We start from the raw sequence: 21526 nt of genomic DNA, 5'->3' as shown, positions 1-21526 counted from the left end.
TTCGTACTGTGTTAGTTTCACACAAGGGGGTTTTCGCCCTGCTGTACAAAGTCCGCCTTTTCATTGATCGACATGGTCACTGGTTCTAGCCTTCATGATCGTGACACTCGCGGTTATCAAAATCGTCAATATCATAGACTGCGCGAGCTCGCACTTTGAATCTTGCAAAATTTGAAGCTTCGTCTCAAGTGACACAGCTTTGCGCTTTGTCGGCGCACCTACCGCTGCTTTTGCAGCGCATGTCTGCACTCGCTGAGGAAGAGAGGGAGATTGTGCAAAGGGAATGCAGACGTGGTTCGCATCGCACTTTTTTTATTCTCTCTGGACGCTTGCCGGCAACATAGACACGTTATGGACACGAAGCAGCTGGCGCCATCTTGTGGCAGCTTCACCAACTCACAATGCTAACCGTGGCTTTTGCAATCGGTGCGCTTGCGGGACACGCTGTGCGATAATAGCACCAGATATGAACTCGTGTAGGCAAACTTTTTGCCCCATCTCGGTTAAGGGGAACTTAGCAATGCCAATTTCACGATTATTCTGCATGGAAAACGCCACCCAAGAGGCAGAATTTCGATCATTATATCCGATATGCGGTGAATAACATATTTTTGTATATGTTTTTTTTTCTCAATGCCCTAATGCATAAGTTGATACTCTGAAGTCGACTCATCGTTATAACTGATATATCATTATATGTGGTATCATTATAGGTGGAGTGCACTGTATGCGACAAAAGCAGAAACATTCTTCAAACACGGGTGCTTCAAACGTTTTAAACATAATGTCCTCAGAGTGAAATGGAACTTGTGCACTGCTACGGTGTTTCTCAGCTTTCGAATTTAGTTTTGACGGTGTACAGTCACACCACACTACGAGAAAATATCACACAAACAAAATAAACCCATTGAGTGAGTATTGAAAGGTGTCTTCTAACACAGGGTTAGAGCAGATGACCGATCCAGCAAAGCATGTTGGTCTACCAGCCTGGCTGGCAGGTACTATTATCGTGCACACCCGTTGGCACCTCATGGGATAAGTATGAAGAAACTCAAAGGTTCCCGAAAAAAATGAATACGAGTTAGTGGACATGCTAATATTGTTCATTATCACATGTAAATGTAGCAGAACGCAGGCTGGAGTGGTGCAATGCTCGACGACTGCACCAACTACTGATATCCCAAGAGTTTATTTTTTAACGTAACCCAGGCTACTTACCTTAACGCCACTTCCCTCCAAAAGTGGCCTGAACATGAACGCTTGGTGGTCGTTTTCAGTGTTTTGGCGGAGCTTAGACACAATTTGAAGCAATTTTACGGTTTTGGCACAGCAAGTCGCAAATGTAACACTTTAGCACAATCGGTGCAATTGGTGCAGCTGTACCACCCCTGACATGAACATGCAGATGTTTCTTTGTGTAAGCTGCTTGAATGAAATCAATTGGCAATACTCGCACAAAAATCCTTCTAACACAACATGCAAACTACACAGTAGAAAAAAATTGAAGCACAGGACCACCACTTGAAAATTCAAAGAGCATTAAATGGCATTTGATTTTTTTTTTGTTATGCTGTGAGTCAAGCCTTCCAAATTTGCAGCTGCATGCACCAGTCTCCCTTGGTCTTAAAAATTAACGGAAGCACTTCCACAATCCAGCTTGTCTGTATAAATAAAACAATGCCAAATCATTTCTGCTAAAATATGCCAAGGTGACGCACCAAAAAAGGCCAAGTAATTACAACTTTGCGCATAACCATGCAAGGGCAGCATAGTGCTTAAACTAAGCGTTTTAGTGCTGCTGCAACGAAAATATTCTCATCTTAAGCAATCTGGTGATCCTGCTATCGTGCAATCACTCACAGTGGCCTAGTTTGTTTAATTGAACTCATTAGCTGCCTGCATTTGAATTAAAGAAAGGAAAGGGAGATGTATGCCTAATATTGGTTATGTAAAGTGCACATTACCTGCAACTTTAATTTCATGTGCAGCGATGCTGACTTTCTTATAACCAGCAAAAGATTTTCAGAGACTGTGGTAATAATTAAGTAGCACAACAATTTTAGCAGAGCAGGCAGAACACCAGCGAAACATGCCCTAAGGAAGTCCTGAAATGCACATTGCTTGGCCGAGTGCCCATACCACATTGAATGGCAGCTGCACTTCTCATTGAAGTAAACGGAATCTTTCAGCACATCTCATGCAAAAATGTGGCATTGGAGGGCAACATATAATCAGTTTACTGCAGTCAGCGCATTTAATTACCATAAAAACGGGCCAAATTGTTCACAGCGAAGCGCCGCTATGCATATTTCAATGCGCGCCGCTGACCGCTTATCCGCAGTAATGCAGTAGCAGTGCTGCCACTTGTAGCTCGACCTCGCGGCAAATACATTGTTTGTACAATCTATTCCAAAATGAAAGGGAATGTTTAACATGCAATCAAACAGTGATTCCTGGAAAACTGTAATGCAAAAACTCACTCACTCACTTCAATTTGCTATATAATTTTCATATTAGCCTCCCTCATGGATCCTTTGCAGGAACAAGAAAAATTATCATTTCTAACCAAAACCTGGAGTCCCTGTCGTATTGGCACCTCACAAACAAGCCCTTCTTCCCAGAACACTCGCACCACTGCAGTAGTTCAACTAAGGTCAAGGGCAAGGTCTAGGTTCAAATACTGCACATATGTGTATTGTAAGCAAGAGCAAAGGGAGGCCTACATATAAAAATTGTCTTTGTGGGGTGCATTGCCACTGCAGTTTTAGCTTGTAGGTGACTACAGCTACCTCTATTATAAGTATGACTGCACAGAATGGAAGAGCGCACACATAAGACACAGACATCCGAAAACACTCACTGCAAGGTCTGTATTATTTGGCCTTTTCTGCTTCATTTCAATGTTAACGATATTTTCAAATGCCTTGTAGAACAATGTCTCCCCTAACTGCAGCCGTTTCCGAGCAAAATCCATATGTGCACCGGTACCTCGCTGGTCAGATGTAGGCTGAAAAGAAAGAAAAACAAAATAAGTGATGTTGGGGGAACACTGACTCTAATAACATACATAAGGAAAGACTGCATACATTAAATACCTTTGGATGAAATAATTCGAGCCACCATATTTTGCATTGGAAAGGTCCGAAGAATAAGGCTGACCAATGTGCTGGATATGTTATGAGCACATTTCATACACTGGATATTTTTGTAAACAAGAGCTTGGAGCATATGCTTCCACGCCACATTAACATGTTTTTTCCAAGTATACTTTATACAGGTTCAAGGCATCACAGTTTGATCTAGGTGGATTCACATGCTATATGTGCAGAGGTTACAGACTCATCTAGTACTCACCCTGCTAGGCGCAGTATTTTATACACTAGAAGTTAAGGAACTGAATGGGCCCACCCAGCAACTCCAGGAGCAAGAAAAATCCCTACTTTTCAGGACAGAACTCGAAAGAAAAGGATAGCCCCACGTCAAACTCTGATCAATGCCGATTGACACAAACGTGCATGACGACAAGAACATCTGCTTACCTGGGCATATGCAGTACAGAAGGCATCCCCCATTGACTTCACAGTCTCCAAGACAATGGCTTCCAGAGAAGGATCAAGTGTGCTGTAAAAAATTACATAAATCAAGTACATTAGAACAGCAGTTCACATAAAAGTTAGTCCCTACATGGAAAACAAGCAGTGGAACCTTACATCCCAAGTAAGCCCATGGAGTACAATAGAACACCTCGATGAAATCCATCAAATGAATGCAGACAAGTTAACAATGCACAGAAACAATCACAATCTGGTGCACTGTACCATTCATTCATATTGTTAAAATATGCCCATAACAGCAAGTGACGTTCAGCAGCAGCTCACCCTAAGCCTGTTGCAGTAAGCATCGCTTATACACTACAGTAATGCCTCTAAAGGTTTCAAAGAAAGAAGTGGAAAATATAGTATAAAGCTCAAGCGTGACGCCAAAAGGACATTGCCTTCAGTCAAAGTACAATACTCTTTTACTCCCTTTGTCAAGGCTCTGCAGTGATAAATTTTCATGCAACAACGCATAAATATCATGTTCTCAAGCCAACAAACTTCTTCAGCATTTAAGAAAAAAGGAAAGGATGGAATGACATAGAGTGCCAATTCATTTTAAATTCACACAACCATTGCCAGAGGGGGCATTCCAATGCTAAAACAGCCCCCAAAATTTTAGTAATCCCTATAAAAACACTTTCCTAGGAAAGAGAAGCAGGTCACAAGGAACCTGAAAACACCCAAAATAATGTCCAAGCTAGAGCACTATAAATGAATGAACCTCAATGGAAAAGCAGTTTCACCAGCCCACACACGAAGCCTGCAGACAGAATGTGTCAATTTTCTTCAACTAGCAATAGTCACCCCTCAGCTCACACTTCATTGAGTACGACATTGCCTCTGTGCAAAGTGTCCATAGTTCTGCCGTCTGTACTAAAGCTCCACATATATGCTCAGAATGTGTGCTCCCCTGTAACTATGATGCAGGCATTTCATCAGTGCTTTATGACACTGTGAGCAGTTCAAACATGCTCAAATTTGCCTCAAAGTGAGTAAACTTCAACTACTAAACGACCAATGTGTAGCAGTGATGTAAATTATCCTTTTACCAATTAACACAGCAAAAGCACCTAGCTAGCTTCCTTTGTCAGGACATTTGCCAATAAGCTTGTGCATGCTTGTGCTATGTTTTTGGATGCCACTTCCCATGAACAAACAAAATTCAGCAAACTCCACAGGATTCAGACGAGGGTCTACCCAAATTTATGAAGATTAAGCAAAATTTTCCCAACGATGTATGGGCGTGCCTGTCCGTGGTGTAGCGACTCACCATTATCTTTGTACCACATCTCATGGGGATGCCAAAATAGACCGCCAAGTTTAAATACCTACTTAGTTAGGTATAATCTAACACACTGGAGCAATGGGAGGCACAACTAGCCAGCTCAGACCCGAAGGTGCAGAAGGCTCTTCTGGGTCACGTTCGGCCGGCAGCAGAAGCCAGTGGAACCCTGGACTTGGGGAGCCACACATCAAGTTCCTAATCACCCATCCCCCTTTCCCCAATTCAATAGTTATTCTCTCTCTATCTATCTATCTGTATAGGGTCTCCTCTTAGCACTGACACATCACATGCTAGACACGTATGTTGCCATGCATGTCATGCTGCCTTCCACTAAACTTAGAACAAGAAATTACCCTGAATGAAAGCTACTGTACATGTTAAAAGGACACCAAGGAGAAACACTTTGAAAGTTAAAACTGATAATGTACTCTTTCAAATCTATTTTTATTAATTTCTCAGCAATAGATCGAATTTTAGAAGAGCAAATAAAGTCGTAAGTTCTTGTTCAACCTCTACTTACACTTAAACAGTAGTTTTGTTTTAAAAGTAGTAAAGTCAAATCCCTGACTCAGCGGGCTTTGAACATAATGCGTTTTGTATCCACATAGACCATACCAAATTGCGTATCTATCGGTTAACACATCATGTTTCCACTTTTCGTCGCGAAATCACGGCGGTACGTTGGCCCGGCAGAACAACGAGCCTCAGAGATCGGAAAGGCCTCCAAGCGCAAATGCAGAGGGCACTTGGAAAGGTAAAGCCACATCAACGTCGGCATCATTTCGGCGCCATGCCAGAGTTGGAATGTTGTGGCCCATGTTATGGTGTCATGCAAGCTAGGACAAAAACCGGGTGCTCAGCATAGAAGAAAAATTGGACATCATTCATGCTGTCGAACGTGGCACGGAGTCGGTGCTGACACGCGAAAGGGATCTACCGTTGACTACGGTGTGTGCATTTGGAATGCGAAGGAGAAGTTGGTCAGCAATGCAGCTGTGAGCGTGAAAATACGTCGGCTAAGAGGTTCGACTATTCACCTTCGTCACCTCTGTTATTGCAGAAGTGTCGCCTAACAACAGTCATGAGGACGACACGGAAAGCGACAGCACGAGCGATTCAGGCCAGACAGTAGCAGATGCTGCGCATTACGTCAACCTCATGCAGGTGTTTGCCGAGAAGAGGGGGCTGGCGGGGCTCATAGCTTGAGCAAGTTTGAGGCCGTCGTCGTCGCTGCTAGCCCGCTGCGGCATCAAACGAAAATAACATACTTTTGTCGCACGAAGTGAATAAATACTGCATGTTTTCTGCCCTTTCATCGTACTCTCTCGTAGTTCCGTGTTTGACAACTAAGTGGGCGATCTCACGCTATTTCGGTTAAGGGGGGACGCCGCCCTTGAAAACCGAAAAATCGCGAAAGAGTCGATTTTTGAAGAACCCTATTTTTGGGTTGTATGCCTCATAAGCTACCTGTTCTGTAATTATCAGCACCTAATTCAACCGTAAAGTACCAAAAATAACGCAACTTTTGAGGCCACCGCGGCCCACAAAACACGCGCAAATGCCGAAATGAAGTCAAACTTCGCGCGCGCGCCATTCCCGGCCCATGCGGCCTGCCCGCGCCATCTTGGTGTCGCTTTGACCGTGAATTCTTTGTCTCTATTTTGTCGCCTTGCAAAATGGCATCGTCGGTGCGGTTGAGGCGCTATTGGCGTTTTACCGCGATGTGATGCGGAACACTGATTGGCCGGAGCAGCGCGTTCAAATCCCTCGGGCTAAAGCGCGCGTACCATTGGCTGCTGCGCGGGCGGCGGCGGCTGCTCAAATCCCGCGGGCTAAAGCGCACCTGTCATTAGAGAGTTTTAGCTCAGCGGTTTTACGTTTCACTCCTCTCGCGGTCTCCACCGTTGCGCCAGCGGAGCGGCTCGCGAAAAAAGAATTTTAGCCCGGCGGATCACTCACCCGCTTGAGCGGAGAGAGCGGGGCGCTCTGCTTCCCCACCTAGTGGTCCGAATAGGAGTTACTGAGAAATGAATTTGAATTACGCTTGCTTTTATAATGCAAGAAATGTTGAATAAAGATATATTACATGTTCTCAGTACATTATTTGTTAATAATATAATGAGTACTAATGTACGGGTCAGCGCCGCAGTCGCCGTCGTCGATGCAGAACTGCCGGCGTTCATGTTCGCGGCTGCCATCTTGCATTTCCCATACACGCCCGCGCGCGCTTACGCACGCTCGCGCGCTGCGTATACCCTCCGCTGGGGAGTGCTTTCCAGCGGGCGTAAACGCTGCTCCGTAAAACCGCTGGGCGCCTCAGCGTTGTGCGCATGCGCAGTCGTGTCTCCGCTCGCCCGCTCCGCTCCGCTGGCCGTAAACCCGCTGGGCTAAAACTCTCTATTGGCTGCTGCGCGGGCGGAGGCGGCTGCTCCCTTTGATGCCGCGCTCGCTCCGTCCGCCTCAACATGAGCTTGCGAGCTGCTCGTCGCCTTGCGCTATCTTTTAGATTGTTTGCTCAGCTTTTTTTTTTTTCTTTTTTCGCCAGTCCTTCGCTGCACGCGATGCCGGCAAAGCCCAAGACAGTGCAGATGTTCGGTGCACGGGAGCGCGATATGCGTCTTGTACGACCATCGAACTTCCGATCTTCCGCAGTGATTGCCCACTGCGTAGACGCTTTTCAGCGGCGGAACTGTGCTTTCGGCTGTCGCCAGTCGAAAATCCGACACACTGAGTGTGCCTGGAGCCGCAAGAGCTAATTAGAAGCTCCGCAGGAACTTTCTAATAATAATAAAAAAAACCCCATGTATTCAACTTTAAGGCCTGTTTTCTCGGAATGGATTTTTTCGCTAGTAGTGGTGCTGGGGAAGGCGATATCTCAAGAACAGCTCTTCAGATTTGTATGCCGTTTTTTTTTTATTCTGTTCCTGAATGACTTTGCCTGGGGGTAACCGGCTTCTTTTTTGAAAGCTGGTGCAGTTAATTTATAATAAGCAATTAATTTTTGATAAATGTGGTCATTACTGGCTACATCAAATTCAAAGTTGTCTTAAAATTTTTTGGAGGGGAAATTAAAGAAAAGGGCTCTTTAGCCCCCTGGGATATCTATCAAGCGATCATCACAGTGAATTTCAGCTTCCTACGATGTCCTGGCATTTCTCCAGGCTCTTTCTCAGGCATATACACGAATCACCTAGTTAGACCTAAATAACTCTGGAACTAATAAACATATCTTCATGAAACTTTGCAGTTCCTCAAAGTTCGGTGGTGTGAACGTACCCTGAAAATTTCATCTGGATATGTTAAAAAATAAAGTTCGGTCTCCAGGGTAGCCTCCCCCCTTAAGCAATACTAGTGTTTAGCACATACTTTTTCCGAGCTCCGGCCAACTACTGTTTAACCAGGTTTCACTATATATATATATATATATATACATACACACACACACACACACACACACACACACACACACACACACACACACACACACACACACACACACACACACACACACACACACACACACACATACCATTTCGTGCTAAGACAGCAGAATGTCAAGGATTTCAAAGTATTTCCCGTGCGCAGAAACCCAAATATAAACATGATTACAAAAGGGCTCTATCTGGCCTTACTGAAAATTCAGGAAATGATAAGCCTAGTAGATCGGTACCCTAACCCTCAGCCAACCTACCTAAGTTACATGTGAAAGTGACAGCTCTGCAGTACATACCTGAAGAGAGCCTGTAGCTCCTTGCTTGGGGCATTTTTGCAGCCTGCCAAAAGAGCCTGCAACTTGCTCGCACACTGAGTAGCAGTCGACACTGGGCTCCGATTGATGGCCTCACGGTTGTGCAGATTGCTGCGGCCTGTCAAGGGTGTCAGAAGCTGGGGAACCTCCACCAGCTGCTGGAAGGAAACTATGTTTCAGTTCCTTCCCTGCATCAGATACTATATTGTCTAGAGGGAAGACACTCTCCTAGCTCCCAGTATCCCCACTACATAAATGTCTACAAATCTATTGCTTCTTTTAGAATTATGTTCATGCCAACATGAAATATTCTGCAATCCAGTATTTTTCACTGAAACAGTGAAAAATACGTCTGCTGTAAGAACATTCTATAAGCTGTAAATGCAAGTGTCATGTGGTGCTCTCAGAATAGGCACTGCAAGTACGGCAGGATGGAAACAGAATGCCCTACCTTGACTACGGTGTCAGCTTGGCACATTCGCAGCTCACGCTGCACTGAGTCCAAGGTATGTCGTGGTGTACCTATTCGCTCCTGGGCATTGTCATCAAGAAAGATCCGCTCATCTAGGTCACCTTCTTTCAGGACACCCTCCTCATAGGTTTTGTTTAGCTTTTTGCTGTTAAAAAAGGAACTTTTAGCATACCTTCCATGATCATACCAATCATGCATAAAACAGAAAGTGCTCACATGCTGGTGTCAAAGGCTGCTGGTTCAAGAGACAATGCAAGAGTCTTGAAGTCACCATGCAGAATCTGAAAGTTCTTAACCATTACACAAGCTCACAACAAGAAATTACTTGCTAAGTCATGCAAGCAACAGCACTTAGCTGCTGGCAATAATCTATAGAAACATAAAATGCTCAGCTAAGATAGATGCACAGCAAAATGGGCAACACATTTTTTTACAATCCAAAAGAGCAGTTCAGATTTTTTGGATCCTATGCACCATTGAACCATTTTATCTAGCTTATTAAAATTAAGGAAAGGCATAAAAGGAAGAAGGCTTCAACCCTGAATCAGGAGCACTGGTTCGATATGCTTTATCACTGTCGTCCTTGCAATGTAAAATATATATACAGACATACCACAGTTTACAATTTCTACCTGAACATTTCCATGGTATATAGAGAAGTTCAAACTAAAAGGAAATTTTCATCCAAACATAAGCCCACATCACATCACTTATTTCTCCCTTTTACAGCAACGCCACATATAAGAAATGCCAATATTGGAAGAGAAGCTAAATGGATAAACAAAAGCTTTAACTCATATACTCAAAACAAATGTTTCCACGCAACCAACAAAGAATGACAAGGCTCAACGCATTTGGGCACTCTTTAACAACGACACAAATGTAATCCTGCATAAATGAAGCCATTTGAGCAAGACATCCACAAGTCCACTCTATTCTTGGGTCCAGAACTTACAAAAAAAAAAAAATGGAGTGACCACCATACATGTATGGCGGCACTAATACAAGCCAAGAGTGGCTGATGTACAATGACTTAATGTATGTCTGAAACATTACACCATGTTGATGACAGATACAAAGGAAACCCCTGTCATGCGCCAACCGACTCCAACTAGCGCACGCAGGGCAGGGGTAATTGAATATCACAGGGAGAGGCCTTCGTCCTGCAGTCCGACATAAAATAGGCTGATGATGATGATGCTAAAGGAAACCCACATGGGCATAAGTGGACACAGTTTTCATATTTCTGAGGTGAATGGGGGGGGGGGAAGCGACCAGCTTTCCAAATCTTATATATATATATATATATATATATATATATATATACATTTTTTGCACTTGAACAAACTTCGTATGACCTCAAAGAATTGAGCGCTGAAGTGACTGCGTTATACGAGTATATACAAGACCTCATAGTAGGAGACAGTTCAATTTCACAGCCCCGAGTCCTCTCAGTGGTGAAATCTTCCTTCGTGTAATTGTCACATACTTGGCTATCACTAATACTGCTTCACCTTTCCGGAGAAACTGCAGGCTCTCTCTTTCTCTCTCTCTACCTCTTTTCTTTTTCTGTGAGTCCAACTTTAAGTGCTGGTGCGCATGACTGCAGCTGATTCTGAGTGAATCTAGCTTGGCCTCATTTCGGTTTATGAGTGAATCATACAGCGTTCCCCAACTATCATGCACCCATACTTAAACAAGAGCAGCTGTGTTACTCGAAGAAAACCTAGTGCTTACTGTTACCAGTACAGTGGAGTAACCGCCAGTAATTCTTTAGTTACTGAGGTTTAATTCGGTAATTTAATTTAACTCGTGAAGTACTGTCCTCATTTTCAAAGTGTCTATGAGGCATTTGTAGGCACCCAAATGACATCTAACTGCGGTGTTTTCAGCAACATACTAATTGAGTACAATTATTTCCAACTGGCAAAGAAACCTCACGAAGTATGAAAAATACCATGTGAGTGCACTCCCACCCGCATCATAAAGCAACACCCTCAAATCAGCTAATTGAAAGCAACTGCATTGCATGTCGCGAATCCGAAGAGACAGCGCATCACCTTGATAATGGTACGGAAGAAGCACCAACAGAAGGTTTCACAGCTTTGCAGCTATTCTTTCCTCTAATTTCTATGTCACACTTATCTGTCTCTAAAGGCCGACTGATCACACTGATAACAAAAGCCCCTTGATAACGCAGCCAAAGCGCCGCTCTGACCATGCACGAAATGCGAAAAGCAATGTAATAGGCATAGAATGTTTCAAAATCCCGGCTTTGCTCGCACTGCATTGAAAGAGTGCGTGCGAAGCTATATTTCACACCAAAACTTGCTTTGGACCAAAGCCAAATTAAAGGGACCATTTTATTTTTCATGAAAGTGTATACATACTGCAAAAACAGGTTTGTGTCAAAAAACAAAAGCGAAATAAACAGACCAGCAAGCGACCAATGTGTACAGAGAAGACAAATTGATGTGTTCAAGAAAGTAAATATACCCCTTTCAAATGAGCTGAATTTGCAATCAGGATGTCTACAAAAAAGAAAAAAAAAAAAAACATCAGATTTCAGTGTGCCCTTATTATTATTATTTCTTTTTTTCACATGCTGCAGCCTCTGGTGGGGCTATAGCAGGAGTGGATAATACAATATAGTACAAAAAAAGATATACAACAGGCAACAAATAAAGAAAGTTAAGCGCAATGTTGAGGGAGCACAGACAAGAACTTGTTTAATGGGAGAGAACAGTTGGTTCCTGGTAGCGAATTCCAAGTTTCAATTGTTTGAGGGAAAAAGCTATACTTAAAAGTATTATTACGCGTAAAAAAAGAGTGTAATGTTAAGCACGTGATGTCTCCTACTAGAACAGATTTTTGCAAAGGTGATATATTCCTTACTGGAGAGGCGACAAGACAAATGAATAATGCCATGAAAAAATTTTAAAGAATTAACATGTCGCTGTTCGGCGAGAGATGTTAGGTTGAGTGAGGACATGACTGACGATGGTGAGAAATGCGGTCATAACATCGGTAGATAAATCTAATGGCTTTCCTTTGGATGGCCTCAACTCTGTCTATTTCGTACTGCTTGTAGGGATTCCAAACGATACTATCATACTCAAGTATAGGGCGAACAATAGTTTTATATAACAGTAATTTAGTGCCATTGTCTATGAATTCATAAGCTCCATTGAACACCAGCTGCTGCCAGAGGACGTGTTCGAATAGGTCTCCTTTTGCAGTTAAGCAGTACTGTTTCCGTTTTATCACATCTTCAGTGGCTTTCTTGATGACAGACACCAGAATTCTGCAGCAGACATCGGTTATCCTTGCCTTGAACTAATCTGACGTCCATCTCGAACATCTAAGCACGATCTTTCACATAACCTCAAAGAGAGAAATCAAGTGGAGAGAGATCACATGACCTAGCTGGCCAATTTACAGGGCCGTGCATTCCTATCTATTGTGCATAAAAAGTCGCATCCAGCCAGTTTCGTGCTCGGCTGGCGCTGTGTGCTGGTGCTCCATCTTGCTGATACAGTCCCACAGAAGTGGAAAACATGACAGCAGCACTTCGCTGAGAAACTCATCCACCACTCCTTCAAGGATTTTGTCCATGTAATGTTGTCCAGTCAGTGTGTGATCGAAGAAGATGGGACTGATTATAGCACCAGCGTAAATTCTGCACCCCACATTGAACAACCACTGGTAGTGGTGCCAATTGCCCTTTACCTAGAGTGCATTGTAGTCACTCCAATAGTGTGCATTATGCAAATTTACCAGGGTGTTTCTGTGAAAACTGGCTTTATCTGAGCACATGATGTTGCTCAAAAAGTCCGGTGAACCATCGGCTTTTGTGAGGACCCAATTCGAGAAATCTAGATGATTTTACAGGTCTTCCAAGAATTGGTGCTGGTTAAAGTGGTACAGGTGAAAGGCCATCGTTTAGAATCCTCTAAACTGATGACTTGGAAAATGGCACCTGGGCGACCACGTCCCGCACGCTAGCATGAGGGTTTGAGGCCGTAAATGCTACAACATTTATGCATAGGCTAGGACTCAAAGATGGAGTCCTACACCGCTGTTTCTTAAATCTGCTGGTTCGTCTCAGGTTTTCATCATTTCTGATGATAGTCAACATGTTTGGCCTACCGCCACACTTCCAAGACTGATGTATATTTGTGGCCTTTCTCTTGTTGCTATTTACAAATCCCAAGGCAAGGATCATATTTACCTCCTGCTTATCAGAGAAAGACATGATGAATGGGACGAAACAAAATGCACCTTTAAACCTTTGCACTGACGTTGCCAATTCACTTTTTGGTAATAGTTTGTGTGGCAAAAAAAAAAAAAAAAGGGACATCCGTGCACTTTATCTACACTAAGACAACAGCTATCACAGCTTGCTTCCAACTAACACCAAACGCGACATGTTACTTCCGTCAGGACGCGGCAGATAAGGCACTAGCTCGATCGCAAAGTTTTTATTTCCTTTATTTTATACTGGATAACTCAGAGGGAGCCTGTTCGAGGGCGCTGCTTTATGATCCGGGTGGGAACACAGTCCCACAGTATTCTTCATATTTCGCAAGGTTTATTTATCAGTCGAAAAAAAAAAATTAGTCTGCAATTAGCAAGTTGCTGAAAATACGGCAGCTAGCTGTCCCTTGGCTCTGCCTTCAAATGCCTCATTCACACTTTGATAATTTGGATAGTAAGTCTCAAGTTAGATAATTAATTGCAATTGCCTAATTGAATCTCAGTAACGAAAAAATTACTGGCAGCTACTCTACTGTACTGCAAACAATATGCACTAGGTTTTCTTCGAGTAATGCATTGCTCTTTTTAATTTTGGTGCATGACAGTTAATTGTGATACCCTGTCTATATTTATGACCTTTGCATGCAACTGACTATGTTTCCAACCCTAATAATAGTTGTAAATTATTAGAAATTTATTTTTTTCATGAGTCGTTAGCATTGCTTACAGGAAAGAGGAGCAACACTAAGACACACAACATTCACGTGAATTTTACACGCCACTGATAAAAGACTCTGCCGAAGGGGTCACTGAAGTCTATAGGTTTTTTCATGGTCAAAAAAGCACGCAAAACAATTTGAAGTATGGTGAACATACAGCAACATGTTCATTCTGTAGGCATAGGCTATCCATACCTTTAGAAATAATTTTTAATTGGCTACCTCCAGCTCTTCCAAAATATAAGAAACTTTGTCCTGTGTGTATATTTAAATATACTGTATATGTGCATGGTGTTTACAGCAGAAATTTAAAGCAATGTTGAAATGAGAAAGTATGGATGAGGCAGCTGCCACTAGTGCTTCTTATACGCTTGTCCTCCTATTGTCAGGATTTGCAAAAATAAAAATAAAGTATGAATCAAAAGCCATGCCCGTCCGCACTAACAATGATGCAGTAAGCTATCAGACCCAATAAAATTTCAAGTGAAAAGGTCAAGGAAAGTAAAAAAAAACCTAAAGTGATGTGGGGGACAAAGCTCTGGTAATGACACTTTAGGTGTGTGTGGGGGGGAGGGGGGGGCTCCCCCCGTAGTCCAGCGTTTTTAGATCTCTTTCAGTTTGAAAGCTCCGGCGCGCGGAGTGTCGCCTTTCTCTTTCCTGCCGCACGGTGGCGCTCGCCACAGTGTTTGCCCGACCGGCCCGGTCCATACCTATCGTCGCCGCCGCTGCAGCCGCCTTGTCAAAGTAGCAAGCAGTGGCTTTTTTCACGTGCGCATGTTTACGCTGTGTGGTACAGTCGGGAATTTCACACAAATATTCCGACTGCTTAGTCTGTACACACCTATTAAGACCGGTCCTTGTGGAAGTGTGGAGGGTGCACCGAGTGCTGTGCTTGTAGGTGTTCAAGACACACTGAAGAAATCGAGAGAAGCACATCGCTGTAAGCAAGCACACCTGCATGACCTGATTGAATCCAGAATTCTTGAGTTAGCCTCTGAACCTAATGACTTGCCCCAGCACAGTGGCAGTGACCACATTTACTCCAAGGGAGAAGTAGATGAAAGCACCTCCTACTACTTTTCGGGCTATGTGGTGCATAAGCTCAGCAAGAGTAAAACATGCCCTTCCTGCATAGAGGATATCAGCTCTCCAGTGCCAGTTGTTGGCAGTCACTCATACCTCACAGTGTACAGGAGCTTCAAGCAAGGCTGCCTAAAGCACCTTACCAAAAAGATGTTACAGTTTACAAATATTGTAAACAGAGCAGTTTCAATTTCATTGAAAGAAGGCCCACTTTCCGCGGATATGTTTTGGGAAGTGTTGGACGAGTTGGAATTGAGAAACCTTGCGCGGCTTGGATGTGCAGAGCATATGGCCTCTTTTACATGCCAGGTGTTGAATTTTGTCATAGTTACACGCAAGCACTTCTACACGAGAGATGTGAATCGCCGGCTGGAAAGTAGAGAAAAAGTCACTACTGCAAATAAAAAAGCTCGTCTTCTGTAGGCATTCCTTCCGTGTTTCGCACCAGGTGTGTCTGCATTCAGTGTTTGTTTGTGTGCACTTGAATAAATGCTCAAAGTGAACGTGAAAAACACTGCTCTCTGTGCTGTGCTCCGTACGTCGGTAACAGAGCGCAGAATTTCGTGACTGTTCTAGAAACAGAACGGAACATGGCTATTTTAAATCGTCTTTTATGGTTCGTGAACTATTCACAAGAACTATTGATAGCGTTACGCCAACAGGCACTAAACTATCCAGGATAAACATCGCAAATACGATGTGATAGATAAAGCGCGAAGCATTGAGTAAACGATCGCAGTTTTTCGCGATCTTGCTTTAGCCTGCTCTTTATCTCACCATTACTGCTCAGGCCAAACAGTTATTTAACCATGAGACTGAATTCACTTTCTATGTGACAACTAAAAAAAGGCCAACAAATTTGAATTCTGTGCATCCGGCGGAGATGGCTGCCGCAGCCGCTGCCGAGCGCGAGCTCTCCGGGCCGACAGTGACCACAGCGCCGCATGGTGAGTGGAAACGGAAGGGGGCCGCTTTCTCGTGCGCGGCTCGTTGGGAGCTTGCAAACTGAAAGAGATCTAAAAACGTTGCCGTAGTCGGCGCCTTTGCACATGGGTGTATAAAAAGGCTTCCTAGTTGAAAGAAAAATTCAACCTGGTCAGGGAAACTCTAAGCCGTCCTTTGAGTGTGAATACTCTACCCTTCACCATTCAGACTTCTGCACTACTGACCAAAAGGCTAACAGATGCCATCTCAAGGCCAAGTTCATCAAAAACTTGAAGCGCAGGAACAGTGAATAAGTGAATGACTTTTGTAGCTTCATGCCGCTTTTATGTGGATGACAATTATCCCCTCATAAAATTTCCTACATGTTGCGTAATTCTGCAAAACTCGCTACTTATTCTGTGTTAAACCCAAGTCTCAAACACTGGCTATAAATAAATTTGAGAACTGCAACTGTGAGTGCTATGTATGCACATTATCCCTTTCATACACGCACAAGGAATTATATGCATATCATTCCCGGTCACATTTATTTCCTCACATACACCTGTTCAGATGCTTTCCAAATAAAGTGTTCGGTTGGCTTACAAATTGCAATACTTTCCAAGGACAAAATGATCCCTTTTGTATGCTGTCACTTTTGTGAGCAGACAGTGAAATTATGACCATCGCAAAACAACATATATGTATTTACCTGGGTCTAATGTCATTTCAAACCACCTTCCTGTTTCTTTTTCTTTTTTTTCTGTTAAAGAACCCTTCACAAGGTAAGGGCATTTAAAATAGAGAAGTATGGTGCGTACATCATACAATGCATACAGCCCTGTATGCATAAGTATTATGCCCGCAGCAAAAAGACTTCCATATTCTAACAAAGACATGTGCCCTCCTTCACGGAGAAGCCACTCTCGATAGCAGCAGAGATGATGCCTGTGCTTCACACGGATGCCTGTAATGCACTAACAGCCAGCAGCAACACGAGCTTGGGAATTTCCACAAAAAGCACAGCACGCAAAACCTTGACCAGAAATGCTGGAATAAGTATTGTGGCACGAAAAAATGAAGAGGAAAGAAACACACAGCGACAGGACGGGCACCAATGGGGCCTGGTGAGGGGCCCTTTAAGAAAGAAGCATTGCAATCATTAGGCAAGGGTTTTCTCAAAGGAAAATACTATGTGGTAACTTAAAGGGCCCTTCACCAGGTCTGGCCACCTTGAGCTGACAAGTGCAGAGCATACAATGCGCGATAACGATCGTGTCTGCAAAGTATTACATCACTACGTGCCACGGAAAGATCTGAAATTTCAAACCAAATTCTATTTTCCCTTCTCTTCGCGACCGCCACGCTCCAAGCCGGAGGATGACATGCATGTGCTAGTGCGCCTACGCACACGTATTCACACTGTGACGTCCCTCATGGTAACACGCAACTTTGATAATTATTCAAGCCAACATCTGTTATTTGTGTAATATGTTGCCAGAATAGATTAATTAAAGCTTAGAGAAATAATAAAACACACAAACTGAATGTCTGCTTGTTTTTATTTTACTTTGCACCTGAGCAAGAGAGATGAACTTCCGTTTTGTATGCTTGTTCCCACGTCATGCAGTCGATGAAACTATGTCATTTTCTACCGTGTTCCAGCGTGGCATCATGCTCTGTAATCTGCTTGTGTCTGCCTCAGTATTTGTGCAGCATTGACTTGTACCACTAGGTGTCCTCGTGCACAGCGTGCAAAATCGTGTGCTGCGCGAAAGGAGACAATCGCAACAGCTCACACGCGATGCTGTCAGCAGAAGTGCGCCACACTGCAATAAAGTGAGGAGAAAAAAAAATGAAGGCCTTGAGGTCCGGTATGAGAGCACGCCGGGAAGGAATTTCGCTTGACGAGGCTAGACGGGGCAAGTGGAGGGAGCGTCTGTGTTTGCGGTGAAGCTTGCCTCCTAAAATCATGGGTTCCCGACCCTGAAATATTTCTATCTCAACTATTCATGAGCCGATTTGAAACATTTTTGCAGCAGAATGCTCCCAAGAGGATACATAACTTCCAGTGCATAACCAAAATTTGCTATGGGGCCTGATGAGGGGCCCTTTAACAGTATATATACATCTATCATGGGGAGGAATGCACCACATTTTCCACACGAACACTTACATCCACTGTTTCTCAGCTACTTCTTCCAACCATCACTTGACAAGTTCTCTATGCTACCACTCCTCCAATATTGCTAAGCTCTGTCAATAAAGGAGCCCTGCATAAGTGGCTCTGCCACAGCTAAACAAATGGCCCATCTTCCTTCTAGACGATTGGTTTACACGGTCCATTTTAATATTGCACTTAAATGTAGGACTCGCCTGTTTCAGTTTGGTTAAATCAGAAGTAAAGCCTATAGCAAGAGTGTAAAGGCTGCCAACTAATGCAGGTAATGGAGAGCTGGTCTTTATAGCGCTGGAGGGTACTTGTGCAGCTACGCCAGGTCAAAAAAAAAAAAAAAAAAAAAAGAAAAGCAATTTTCACAATGAAAGATGTGGTCTCCGTTTCTCAGTCCTATAGAAAAACACTCTCCTTATAGATAACCTAGACACAAAGAGGACACATGCCTCAGTGGCTTGGCTACAATGGACATGTCATAATCAGGCACCACATGTGTGAAAGGCCTGAATCTGTAAGTGTTGGGATGAACTGGAATGCTCTCAGCCCACACATATGCTGAGAAACATGGCAGACCCTGAAAGCAAATTAGTAAAGGGGTTGTCATTACTTAGGGTGGGAAGAACCTGTTCCCCATCTTCCCAAAAGTATTGGCAGAAAGCCACACACTGTAGCCAAAGCCCAACTGCCCCCTTCAAAGTATGCAGAAGTCCCTACCACAGTGAAGACCGGAGTAGCAAGGAGGAGGGATGCAGGCAAAAAGCAGATGAGGTAATTCACTGGTGTACGAACACAAATTCCACTTGAGTGAAGCTGTGAAATTTTAATGCATAAACTACCATATAAACTCGCGTAAGGGCTGTACTTCTTTTTTTTCACAATTTTGATGAGGTGCAGCCATTACATGGGACCAAACTGTTTGGTCAAAATGGTGCCAGCTCAGCCTGTGACTTCTGCACACCCCAGATCCCCAGATGTACCATTGCATCAGAGGTCAATGCATAGCTCTCACCATTTAGTGGCGGCACAGGGAAGTATGCAGCACGCAAGAATTCACAGATGAGCCCACGTGGCATCGGAGCATAAAAAGCAATTGCTTCTCCATTGGAATTTTTTTTTTCTCGAAATTTTTGGCTGCCAAGTTGTGGGTGCGGCCCCTTACACAAGTCTATATGATACATTACTAAGCCAACACAAAAGAGAGAAGCCTGATCCAGTAGTCATCTATTGCGAACATAACACACTGCTGAAGAAGTACGAAATTCCCAGAAAATTGAAGGTTTGCATTTTAACAGTTGCCATCATATTCCTAAACACTGAGTTTTCATGTCACACCCTGCTTCTCTATTTGTTGTAGGTTTGAGTCAGCTGCAGATGCAAAACTCTAAGTTTGGGTTTTGCAAATGTACAGATGGTCAGACGATGTTACTTGTATGTGAGTGTAGTATGCATATTCAAATACTTCTGCGAAAATATTTCAAAATTACATAACACAGCTTTAATTGTAAGCTACTTGTGAACAAATCAACATTAGTAATGAAAAAAGGTATTTAAGAGTAATTAGAAGAGAAGGACGAGATACCTAGAAGTATAGAAGCAGGAAACAGGTTGTATGAACAAGTAAAGAACGCTTAAACCAAGCTCGACTCAAGATTCTGCATGCCTCTGGCTTCGCTTTGCCATTCACTACTCACTATAAACACCATGACATGATCTGAAGTTCACATTGAGTGACTCAAAGTAGCGACATTCCTCCCCCCCCTCCTCTTTCTCAGAGTTCCTTCACCACATGCAGTTTCCCCTGACTGGTTGCACCGTCAATTTGTTCTTTTTGATCACGACGATCATGCAACAGGGAAGTGCAGATAAGCCCTGGACTTCCTCACCTGTCCTCACTCACCGCCACGAGCGACAAGGTAAAAGAATGTCGCTACGTTTACTTTAACTCAGGGAACCTAATTGGTTGCGGCTGTTAACGCCCACTGGCGGCCAGAATATGAAATCTGCTTTTACAAGACCTCCAAGACCAACCACGCGACGTTGGCGATCTTTCAGTGACGCCTGCCGGAGCCAAAGCTGTTTTGGCGCAGTGTGGCACAACTTCCATAATTCTGCTTTTCTACCCAATTTGGGGCAGCAACTTGAGTGTGTATCAAAATGGCACAATTGGTGCAGGATTCCCACTCCTTAACTAGGTTAAAAAGAGCTACAGGACATTTCAGCATCATACAAAACGAGCCACAACATAAAAATGACTACTTGAAGGTTTTAAAAACCCCTTACCTTTTCTTCCATAAGCTGCTGAATTGGATACCTGAAGTGGTGGGCTTTGAGAACCGAAGCATCCTCAAAGTTGCCATCATGGCTTTTCACGAGTTCTCTGATGATTCCCACATCCTGATTGTCACTGTCTTTTTTTAGTTTATCTTGCTGAGCTGTAAAATCAAACAATGCAAAAGAAAATTGACATTTTTCCAGTGGGCTCTCCCCTTCACCCAGCAGGGCTACAGCTAACAATCACTGGTTTGGTTTCAAAAATATTTCTGCATGTCACAATCATATATGTGCTTTAATTAAACAAAGTGGTCAGGAGTATTGACATTACTGAAGATCTAGCACTTTAGGAAAGCATTACTTGGATAATTTGCTGAATGGAATATTCAGGACATGCAATGCATGCCTAAACCTGGCAAGCAAACCAAGACATTAATAAGTACAATTAGTACTGCTGCTGTAGTATTCTAAGGTGGCCACTACCACAATCTTACAATTTCATCCTAGTACACATTGAAAGGGCACAAAAGCCTTCAAACAAAGTTATATAAAATAAAGACCCCACATTTAGGCAGCCAGCTTAATAACTTTTCACTTTCATGCTAGCATGGGCTGAGATTTCTTCGAAATATAAACAGTTCTACTGTAAGATGCTAAAAGCAAGGCACACATCTCTCCCAATTCTTGTATCAGTAAATAAAATTCAGGTGGTAAAGTTAACTTGTTCTTACAAATAGAGATATCTGTACATTTATTCATGCAAAACCTTATTTCAGCTTAGGTCCTGCTGCTCAGGCGCAAGAATCAGAACCTGCTTTCTATCCTTCGGAAACATATTTTCACGTGATACACGCAAGTCTTCACCTTAGCGAGGATTGATTTGGAAAATCGATTTAACTGAATGATGCAGTAATTAGCAGCAAATGAACATTAAAAATACTCATTTGCTCTATTGTACTTTTGCTGAAGGAAATAAAGTAGAACCAGGGGAA

The 21526-nt window shown here is 43.3% G+C and overlaps 1 protein-coding gene and 1 pseudogene across 2 annotated transcripts in view; both read right to left on the bottom strand.

Moving 5' to 3' along the window:
- The window catches only part of LOC142560132 (retinoblastoma-like protein 1), a 119007-nt gene that overhangs the window by 85506 nt on the left and 11975 nt on the right, over nt 1–21526 (bottom strand). For both annotated transcript variants that reach the window (XM_075671976.1, XM_075671986.1), the window contains exons 6-11: nt 20544–20695; nt 9321–9385; nt 9084–9249; nt 8615–8787; nt 3540–3621; nt 2861–3007 (exon numbers count right to left, since the gene is read on the bottom strand). In XM_075671976.1, the coding sequence (XP_075528091.1) occupies nt 2861–3007; nt 3540–3621; nt 8615–8787; nt 9084–9249; nt 9321–9385; nt 20544–20695 (785 nt within the window). The remainder of the gene's footprint in view (nt 1–2860; nt 3008–3539; nt 3622–8614; nt 8788–9083; nt 9250–9320; nt 9386–20543; nt 20696–21526) is intronic.
- On the bottom strand, nt 4320–4451 carry LOC142568223 (U4 spliceosomal RNA; annotated as a pseudogene).

The sequence above is a fragment of the Dermacentor variabilis genome, chromosome 1 (genome assembly GCF_050947875.1).
Source record: "Dermacentor variabilis isolate Ectoservices chromosome 1, ASM5094787v1, whole genome shotgun sequence".
Lineage (NCBI taxonomy): Eukaryota > Metazoa > Arthropoda > Arachnida > Ixodida > Ixodidae > Dermacentor > Dermacentor variabilis.
This window is presented reverse-complemented; position numbering and strand designations above follow the sequence as displayed.